The 11,071-nt window shown below is 44.4% G+C and overlaps 1 protein-coding gene across 1 annotated transcript in view; it reads right to left on the minus strand.

Annotated features, from left to right (window-relative positions):
- The window catches only part of Arfgef2 (ADP ribosylation factor guanine nucleotide exchange factor 2), a gene marked incomplete at its 5' end in the record, with an annotated part of 87,856 nt that overhangs the window by 24,060 nt on the left and 52,725 nt on the right, over positions 1 to 11,071 (minus strand). The window contains 3 exon segments of the mRNA XM_008835575.3: positions 1,828 to 1,988; positions 3,108 to 3,280; positions 4,623 to 4,774. Coding sequence (XP_008833797.2) covers positions 1,828 to 1,988; positions 3,108 to 3,280; positions 4,623 to 4,774 — 486 coding nt within the window.

The following is an 11,071-nucleotide window of genomic DNA, read 5'->3' on the forward strand; positions in this document are numbered from 1 at the left end:
CATTATAAAATAAAAAAAAAAAAAGACTAGACATATCATCAGGCAGTTTTCCCAATTCTGTGAAGAACACTTAAGAGGTCTGTATAAAGCAGTATAGTTGAGGTGGGTTTATTTACCTCCAGTTACAGTGTTTTGGGACTGTCCCTTTAGTTGAGTAGTTTAAAATATATATATATATATCTTAATTTGTGTAATGTGTGTACTGCCTGCTGGAGTTAAGGACAGTTGTTAGCTGTCATGTAGGTACTGGAAATCAAACCCAATTCCTCTGTAAGAGCAGTCAGTGCTCTTAACTGCTGAGTCATCACTCCAGCTCCCCAGTTGAGTTTAAAAGTCTCATCCAGAAAGGTGAGATATATCAGAAAAACCCCAAACATTTTCAAGAGCAAACAAAAGGTGACTTTTTTTTTTCTTTTTGGAGGGGGTGATGGTGGTAGGGATAAAATGTGGGGGCCTCATGCATGTTAAGCACACATTCCACTACTGAGTTCCCCAACCCACAAAAGCAATTTGTAACTCCAAGTTCTTAGGCAAAATGCCAATTCTTGGAAAGGGGAGGTTTGTTTTCTTTCATAGGAACTAGATGCTTTTTTATTTGTTTTTGTTTTTTTGAGACAAGATCTCCCTGTGCCCCAGTTGGTAGCTATGTAGGCTAGGCCAGTCTCCATTTCCCAGAAGTCCACCTGCCTCTGACTCCCAAGTGCTGAGATTAATGGTGTGTAGCACCATGCCCAGCAGGAGCTAGCTTCTTGAACTTTGACAAAACAAGAAAACTAAAATACTATTAGCATCCACAGAGACAATGTGTGGAACGCTGTGTAAAGTTCAGTATGACTAAAACTGCCAGGTGTGGTAGTGCATACCTGTAATCTCAACATTTAGGAGGCTAAGGCAGGAGAATTATCATAAGTTCAAGGGCAGTCTGAGCTACATAGTGAGACCCTGTCTCAAAACAGCCCCAGGGGTTGGAGAGAAGGCTCCCTAATTAAGAGCATTGGCTGTTCTTGCAGAGGACCTGGATTCCGTTCCCAGGACCCACATTGTGGCTAACAACTGTCTGTAACTCCAGTTTCAGGGGATCTGACACCTTCTTCAGGCTTCTGAAGGCACTGCATAACATGGACTTACTTACATACATGTAGGCAAAACATATACATGTAAAATAAAAATGACTAAAAAAAGGCACCCCCACAAAATGGCCAGAGAGATGGCATAGCATGTAAAAGTGCCTACCACCAAGTCTGACAACTTGAGTTTGATCCCCTGGACCTACATGATGGAAGGAAAGAGCCAAATGCCAACTCCTCTGACCTCCACACATGCATTGTGGTACATGTGGTCTAACACATATACACACACGCACTCACAAAATGAGTAAAATGTAACTGAAAATAAACATATTAGCTACCATTAAAAAAAATTATGTTTTTGGTCTTTTTTTGAGACAGGGTCTCCCTGTAGCCCCAGCCGGCCTAGAACTCAGAGATTAAAGGTGTGCTGGGATTAAAGGTGTGTGCCACCATGCGGGACATCATTTAAACAGTTTTTGGGTTTGTTTTTATTTTATGTGTATGAGTGTTTTGCCTACATGTAAGGGCATCCTAATCACTGAGCCAAACTATCACTATTTTTAGCATAAAAACCAAACTAAACCAAAACCCTAAAAACTCATTTGAATAAATCCTAGTGCAAATTGATTTGGTCCTGTTGTGGCAGTATCAGAACTGAGACACATTTTCCAGACAGCTGGAAGCTCTTTGCCAGGAGCAAGGAGATTTGCCCTAGACTTTCTGCCCAATGCCCACCCACGTAAGCAAGGAGACTCACCCGTGGCCTCTCAGAGACGTATTTCCCACAAAAGCGGATGAGACGGATGGCCTCCATGCTGGTGTCGGGAAAAGCAGCATTGCAGGCGAACTCAGACAAGCACTTCACAGCATCTTGAAAGGAGTCGATAGCTGCAGGGAAGTGGTGTTGGAAGATGGTCGCTGAGGAAACAAGGTACCAGGATTTAATGGTGGAGCTCAGAGACGACTGGCTCTAAGAAATCTAAGGTTCTGCTCAAATTTCCTGTGCTTCAATCTCCTCCTCCACAGAATGAGAGAAAGAAGAGTGATTCATGGTTTTATGTATATATATTTATTTATGTGTATGCGTGTATTGCCTGCATGTAGGCACCCATATCGTGCAATGCCCTTGGAGGACAGAAAAGGCTGTCAGATCCCCTGGAACTGGAGTTACAGACAGTTGTTAGCTGCCATGTAGGTACTGGGATTCGAACACAGGTCTTCTGCAAGAACAACCAGTGTTCTTAACCGCTGAGCCATCTCTCCAGCCCCGCACAGTTATATTCTTTATAGTGTCTATGAATACTGAATTCAGGAACACTAACCCCAGCTTCTAGAGCAGAAACGAGGTCCTGCAAACCTCTGTCGCATTTTCATCAACCAACCAAACCACCCAACCGAAAGCCCTGTCACAGCTGTGTTCTCCTTCATGACATTATGTTTAACAGATATTGATGCATGAACATTGAACTCATAGCCAACAGCCTGTATAAAGTGAGCTCAATCCAACGAGTATTTTCTCTGTAAGATACATCAGGCTTTGGGGCCATTTTAAACAATGAAATCACCATCAGAAAGCATGCAAGTGTGAAAACTGTGGCACCTGACACACTGCAGAAAGAAGCCTGCACACAGCTGAGGGCGTGAACACCCCTGGGGGAGTCAGGTTTGTCGGTGCTCTGCTTATGCTTGTACTGGCAAATAACCACAAAAGGAGCAAGCAAGGGCTTAGGGGGCTACGTCTACATTGTAGTGAGCTGGTGAACTGGGAACTGCAAGCACTGAGAACTGACTGTATCTCCTTTGCTATCATGAATACGCTTTAACTACCCTGAGCAACCATTGCTTCCCCCATTTGGCCAAAGAGGAACACAGGGTTGTTGTGAAGATTGACAGCTGCCAAGTCCTTCCAACAGTGCCCAGCATATATTTATCTCATCACGGCAGAACTAAAGCAAGGAAGCCCCCTAGGTAGTAAGATAAACAGCAAATGGCCTCCTGCTAGACTTCAACTGGAATGTTAGACGATGAAGCACTTACAGACGATGTGGCCCGTGGTTTGGAAAGCCAGCTCCACAATGTTGCCATCATGATCAGAGGCAGCCTGGTGGAACACAGCAAAGACGTTTTTCCAGCCTGAGCGGATGTTGGCTGCCTGGGAACTCACCATCTGGGCGATGCAGCGGATCACCATGTCCCGGATGGTTGGAGACCTGAGGAAGAAGGGGAGAGCAGTGTCACCTGTATGTTGGAAAGCAGAAGAAACGAACACAGCTCTTCCCTTAAGAGCAGCATATTACAAAACTATGTCTAAAAGTACATAGTAATGTATTTGATTCAGGCTCTGCCCCTTTCCTTTCATCCCACCGTGGAATTAGAGCCATCATCCTGTGATCACGAAACAATAAAGTCAAGGAGGAAATCTGACCCTGTGTCTGGCAGAACCAAAGAAGGGAGCAAGTCCGGGTTTACAGGGATTTGGGCTGCGGAACTAGAGTTGGGCCTGCCTAGCTCTGACTGCTTGTTACCTAAACAAGGTCCAGCCTGTGGTCAAAGCAGTTGTTTGCTTTTAAGCCCCACCCTTATTTCAGTTAATGGACTCAAGAATTCTACCACCCAGAAATAATCATCGCCAAATCTGTAAGACTCTATCCTTTTCCATTTTGAGTCAGGGATAGGTATAGATAATGATCATACAAACATGGACTAGAGTATACGTATACAATTTAAGAAGTAATAATTTAACTTTATTTATGTCAAGTTGGAAAAATAGCCCATTTTCTGAAACAGCAACAAGGCTAAGCACAATATTACCTGAATACTTGCATAGATTAGCTATGAAGACACACACTGTTCAGAGACAGGAAGAAGTAACACCACACAGACCCATTGCTTCTATAGCACTAGCACTGAAAGTCATGAGAGGGCACTCGGATCTGTGTGCTGGACCCATGCTCATCCACCATAGGAAAGCCACGTGCAGAAGGCAGAGAGAGGCCAAAGTCAGAAATAAACTGACAAAGTAAATATGCCGCCTGCAGAAGATGGAGGGCTGACTGCCCTAGGTAGTTTCAATACCTCATAAAATTGAGTTCCTGGCTTTCCCATGCAGAATGATGCAACGTGTTTGAGGTACATGTGTGTACATGTATTTGTGTGTGTAAGGGGTGCTGGGAATTAAAGTCAGGATTTCATACATTCTAACATAGGCTGTACCATTGGGTTAATTTGAAGACCTTGAACTACCTTTTTGTTGTTGTTGTTGGTCTTTTTGTGACAGGGTCTCACTGTAGCCTCAGCTAACTTGAACTTACTATGTAGACCAGGCTGGCTTCGAACTTACAGAGATCAGCCTGCCTCTGCCTCCTGAATACTAGGATTAAAGGCGTGTGCCACTATGCCCAGCTGAACTACATATTTTTTAAAGGAGTCTTTGCCCAACTGCTCAATCTACTTGCTTGCATCAAGAGAGAAAAAAATTAATCATGCACTGGGAGGGACTTTTAGATGCCAATCGGGCATGTGAGCAAGGGTCTTCCCAACAATGCAAATTACCTGTTTTTTTTCATAATGTGCTCAAAGGGCCTCAGAAAATCCTTCTGAAATCTGAAGTTGGCTAATTCTCCCTTTTCCAAAAACTTCATAGAAAGTTGCCTTAATGAGTCAACAGCAAAGATAGCCACATCTTCATTGGGGTTACAGCCGACCTGAGCAGAAGAGGAAGCAAATAGTTTCAGTGCTGCAACTGTGATGTGGGGCCCTGACATTAAAGACAGCCTACCTGAGACACATGCTGGGAGGCGTACCCAGGAGAGGGAACACTGCTTCTTGACTGAGATCTGTCCAATTGTATGTAAGTGCAATGAGAAGGTCAGCATTGCACAATTAACAGTGCTTGCTTTAAAGACCTGCTCTTTAAAATTCTAAATTATAAAATTTGTAACACAAAATTTACCATCTTAACCTTTTTTTGGCTGTTTTTGCTGTTAAGACACTGAACCCAGAGCTTTCACTGAGCCACACCCCATATTAACCATTCTCATTTTTTTTTCTGGCACAAGGGATCACCCCAAAAGCCTTAAGTATCCCAGGCAGGTACTCTGCCATGGGGCCATACAGCCAGCCCCATCTTAACCATGTTAAGCCTCAGCTAGCTTGAACTCAGTGTAATGGTACACTAAGTGTACCATTCAGTAATGTCTGTTCACACTATGTGACTGCCACCTCCAGACTGTCTTTACCTGAAAATGAACTCTGTGTCCACCAGACAGCTCCCCAGGTGCTACCTCATTCCATTCAAATGTACAAGAGGGGTCAAAGGACTACAGTGGAGAACAATTTTTCATGTTTTCCCAATGCCTGTTATTTAAAGCAAGTGATTATAAGCCTTGAAAACATCTGCAGAAATACCAAGGCTTCTTTCCTTGAAAGCTGTGCCTGCCTCTGGTTTACCTACTTCTAGGGACAGGACTTACAGATACATATTCAGTTGGTGCTTTTTAAACTTTTGCCTCCAGCAGAGTCCCTAAAGGTAAAGCAAAGAACACATCGCTAAGAGGCCAGGGTAAGAAATTACTGACATATAGTCTGATCTGAAGGTGACTGTGTTTGGCAGAGCTTCAGATCAAACTCAGTGTTACACACACATTAGACAAGTGCTCTACCGCTGATCTATACACCCTTAGGCTTTAAAAATGTCTTAATAAAGTAATGCAGTAATATCACCTGAAATAATAAAAAAGAAAAAATTCAGAAAAAAACAAGAAAATCACTTCAGAACGGTAGGTTCATATACACCGAACACAATTCATAGTTAAAAAGAGAATAAATTCATGACAAGTGGGGCGGTGCACACCTTTAATCTCAGCACTAGGGAGGCAAAGGCAAGTGGATCTCTGCGAGATTGAGGCCGGCCAACCTGGTCTACATAGTGAGTGGACTGGAGCTACAGAAGACCTGACCAAAAAAAAAAAAACAAAAAACAGAGAGAGAGAGAACACAAACTCATTCTAACAATGGAAGGAAACTGGTATACATCACGGTGAATGTGGACCTTCGGGTCATTATGTGCAGTGGAATAAGCCAGTCGCAAAGGACAAATGCCCGATGATTCCACTTAGATGGATTACCTAGTCCAGTTCATCAAGACAGAAAGCCCCATTGTGGTTGCTGGGGTCTGGTGAGAGGATGGATAGGGGCAAGGCCAGCTCCGCAAGATGGTATTCGGAGATCTGATGTGCTGACAATACTTACCCCTCCTGAATAGAATATGTAAAAGACAACAAAGTCTACTTCTATGATTAACATGCACATGCGTAAAAATAGCTAGTCAAATAGGTTTTGAATGCATAAGGACTGTTAGCTTTGGGAAGGACCAGCTCTGTATGGGTGGTCTAAGGAGTTTTTGAGCTATTCTAAGTGGAAAACATTCACATGATATTTGTATAACTATAGACTAATACAGATTCCCTCTAAAGTCTAGGCCAAGCAGGTGCTTCAGGTCATACAGCATGCTCATTGTTGCTGTGCTCACAGTACACCTGGTTCCAAGTTGGGGAGGCAGTGTGTGACTGTTCACACAACTTTGCTAACAGCTGTATCCTACAGCTGTACTTGGCCACCCACATTTCTTCAAACTCACAAGATTCTCATTTTTCACAGGGTGGGGAGAAAAAGGACGAGTCTAATGGTGAATAACTGAAATTCCAATAAAGTGGTGGTCAACAGCACTCATTCCATGAAATGGACATTTGTAATGAAGGTGACAAGCAGGATATGCCTAGTTAATATCTGCTAGCCTGTGCCCCAAGCTTGTCCGAAAATGACGTAGGGATAAGTGAGAATTGCACAAGAGGATTCTTCTTTTGTTTTTCGAGACAGGAGGCTCCCTGTAGCCCCACAACTGACCTGGAACTTGCTATGTAGACCAGGCTGGCTTTGATCTCAGATCCACCTGCCTCTGCCTCCCAAGTGCTGGAGGAGTTAAAGGTGTGCGCCACCAAGCCCGGCCACAGTGATTCTTGACAAGAGTTGCAGACAGGAGCAGTTAACATACAAAATATTATTCTTGGGGACTGGAGAGATGGCTGAGCAGTTAAGAGCACTGATTACTCTTGCAGAGGAACACAGCTGAGTTCCTAGTACCCACATGGCAGCTAACAACTGTCTGTAACCCCAGTTCCAAGGGATCCAACACCCTCTTCTGACTTCTGCCAGCATTTCAGAGCATGGGTGTACTTACATACATGCAGGCAACACACTCATACACATAAAATAATAAACAAAATATTTTAGAGCACACACCTTTAATCACAGCACTCAGCAAGCAGAGGCAGGCAGATCGCTGTGAGCTCAAGGCCAGCCTTGTCTACATAGTGAGTTCCAGGCCAGCTGAGGCTATAGGGAGACCCTGGAAAGATGGCTCAGCAGTTAAGAACACTGGTTGTTCTTGCAGAAGATCCAGGTTCAAATCCCAGCACCCACATGGCAGCTAACAACTGTCTGTAACTTCAGTTCCAGGGGGTCCGACAGCCTCTTCTGTCCTCCAAGGGCATTGCGTGACACGGGTGCACTTACCTACATGCAGGCAATACACACATATACTTAAAATAATAAAATAAAACATGAAAAAAAAAGAGACCAGGCCAGGCGTGGTGGTGCATGCCCTTAATCCCAACACTTGGGAGGCATAGGCAGGTGAGTTCGAGGCCAGCCTGGTCTACATAGTACGTTCCAGGACAACTGGGGCTACAAGGAGACCGTCTCAAAAAGACCAAACAAAAAAAATTCCTTCCCATAAGGTCATAGTGAACATAGTGAATATGAAATCGAAACTTGGAAAAGTCAGGAAATATTTACCACAACATTTGCAGAGTTATTTCTGAGAGCACACAGGATTCCACAGCTGTCAGCCAAAACATCTGGTGGATCAAATGAGCAGTGCTGCCTTTGGCTTCTGAGAATTTGTTCTCTCAGAACAGGGAAGATAGTGCTGAGTCAGTTATTACTTAAGATGAAAGAGTTAACCTTCATTCAAATGCTCCTCTGACTCATCCTTAGGCCCCTGTGGCTCTCTCCCCACAGTGGCTCAGGTGAAAGACACCTCCAGAGAAGCTGCCTCTGACCACATCATCCCAAGAATCTGGCACATGGCATTGCTCAGCCCCTTCCATCAGTTACTGATCAAAAAATGTGGCCCAACTGTCTGGCACAGGCACTTGGATCTGCTGTTAAGTAGAGGGTGTGCTGGGCAGGAGTGTGCTAGGCAAGGCCTTACTATGAGTTAGCTGCTGTGCAGCGACAAAGCCACACTGATGAGGTTCTTCACAGTGGGCTGGGGCAGGCTGGCACCTGCCTGCCCGACCTGACTCCATATCACTATCTTTACATCAGCCACAGTGAGGTATGCCACGGAGACTGGTAAAAACTACAAATCACCTATCACTGACTATTCTCCGTCCCAACAGCAGGCTATTTTATGGTTTTCTTCTAGTCTCTTTCATGCTAGTTGTTTTCAGTTCCATTTATTACCAAGTATCTGCGTCATTACTCAAGCTAGCGTAGAGACTGATTCTTGAGATCCTGGCATGTCCTTCAGTGGGAACGGTCTTACCAGTGACTATGCTTTTCTAAAGAACCAGGTGGCAGTGCATACGAGCACATGTGCATCACTCATGACCCTTCTGACAGCTTCCCCCACAATTTCTTTTATCGTAATAAATACCTGTTTATACTTTTTCTTACAGACTATGTAGATGAGGTTGGCCTTAAACTTGTGGCAAGTCCCCTGCCTCTGCTTCCTGAGTCCTGGGATTACAGGTGTGTATAACTATGCCAGTATCTATTTGTTCTTTCTTTATAAATATTTGTTTATTTTTGGTATGTATATTGTGTACATAAGTGTTTGCATGCAAATCTGTGCATATAGATGCACGAACAGTGCATGTTCAGGCCAGAGATTGACATCATGTGTCTTCCTCTATTATCCTTCACCTTATTTTCTGAGAAGTGGTCTCTCAGTGAACCTGGAACCCAGCAATCAGCTAGGATGGCTGGCCAATGAACTCTAAGGATCTAGCTGTTTCTGCCACCTACCTGGGGTTGCAGATGAACACTGCCTCACCTGCTTTTACGTAGGTGCTGGGGATAAAAGTCAGGTCCTCATACTTGTGTGGTGGGTACTTTAAGAGACTAAGTCATCACCCCAGCCTTCTGCTTGTTATTTCTATAAGCACAGAATGGAGCTTCTAGTGGAGAGAAGGAAGCTGAGCTGGCTTACTCCAGCAGTTGGCTGTTTTACAACAGCTGTCTATTCTGGTGGTCTTTGGCATATCTTTGACTTAAAACCAAATGGTAGGAGGCTGTGCATGGTGCCTTTAATCCCAGTACTTGGGAGGCAGAGGCAGACAGATCGCTGTGAGTTCAAGGCCAGCCTGCTCTACACAGTGAGTTCTGGGCCAGCTGAGGCTACAGAGACCCTGTCTCAAAAAGACCAAAAAATAAATAAATAAACAAACAAACAAAAAAGCAAATGGTGGGGGACTGAGAGATGGCTCAGCAGTTAAGAGCACTTGCTGCTCTTGCAGAGGACTAGGGTTCAATTCCTAGCACCCAGGTGGGGTTCACAACCATCTGTAACTCCAGTTCCAAGGGATCTGATGCCCTCTTCTGGCCTCCACAGGCACCAGGCCTGCATGTGGTACACATATATATACATGCATATACATTCATATACATAAATAAATCTAAATAAAATTAAAACAAATTGTAGTTTTCCCATTGAAGGTTTCAGAGGAGGAGTGGCAATAGGAGCCAGTGTAGGAAACTACATGGAGCATGGCTTCATTCTGACACTAGGGGGACTGCAGGCTGTCCCACGCTTCCAAGTACCACCAGGTTTGCCCAGTGCTATAGTGATGCTTGTGTTGTTAGCCTATATCCTGGATACAGGATCATTTTATTTTATTTTTTTAAAGATGGAATCCTGCATCCAAGCTGGTCTAGAGCTCAGTACGTAGCTAAGGATGACCTTGGACTCCTGATCCTCCTGCCTCCACCTCCCAAGCGTAAGGATTACAGAAGTGCACCACCATGCCCCATTTATCAAAAGCTGAACTCCAGGCTTTGTGCATGTTAGGCAAGCACGCTACCAACTGAGCTACATATCCCCAGCCCTGGATATGGAATATTAAAGCATTTTCAATACCACTGGACTTTTCATTTGTTCTATCTGACTTTAAAACCTAAGTACAGCATCACTCCTATCAAGCTGTTCTTGATTTCACAGGACAAAATGAATGATGGTATCCCCAAACTGGGCAACTTTGCATACTGCTTTTTTGAAAATGTAGCTGCCTATTTTTCTTTTGGCTGCTGAGGAAGTGATCTTTTGTTTTGTTTTGAGAGAGGGTCACCCTATAGCCACAGATGGACTGGAACTCACTATGTAGACCAAAGTTCACATTGATCTCACAGAGATTGGCCTGTCTCTACCTCCCAAGTGCTGGAATTAAAGGTGTGTAGCATAGGGCTGGAGAGATAGCTCAGCGGTTAAGAGCACTGACTGCTCTTGCAGAGGACCCGGGTTCAATTCCCAGCACCCACATGGCAGCTACAAACCATCCTTAACTCCAGTTCCAGGAGAATCCGAAGCCCTGTCCTGACCTCCGCGGCAATGCACGACATGGGTGCACTCACATACGTGCAAGGCAATACATTCATAAACATAAAATAAAAATAGTAAATAAAATATTTTTTAAAAAAGGAATGAGATTTATACTTGCTCTGCTGATGCCCCTGTGGTACCTAGTCTGCCCTTTTTTCCCCTTTCCTCCCAGCAGTTAAGAACACTGGCAGAGGATGGGGCTGGAAAGATGGCTCAGCGGTTAAGAGCACTGACTGCTCTTGCAGAAGACCCAAGTTCGATTCCCAGCACCCACATGGTGGCTACAAACTGTCCTTAACTCCAGTTCCAGGGGAATCCGAAGCCCTCTTCTGGACCTCTG

This window comes from Nannospalax galili, unplaced genomic scaffold, assembly GCF_000622305.1.
Source record: "Nannospalax galili isolate Female #2095 unplaced genomic scaffold, S.galili_v1.0 scaffold2378, whole genome shotgun sequence".
NCBI classification, from domain to species: Eukaryota; Metazoa; Chordata; class Mammalia; order Rodentia; family Spalacidae; genus Nannospalax; species Nannospalax galili.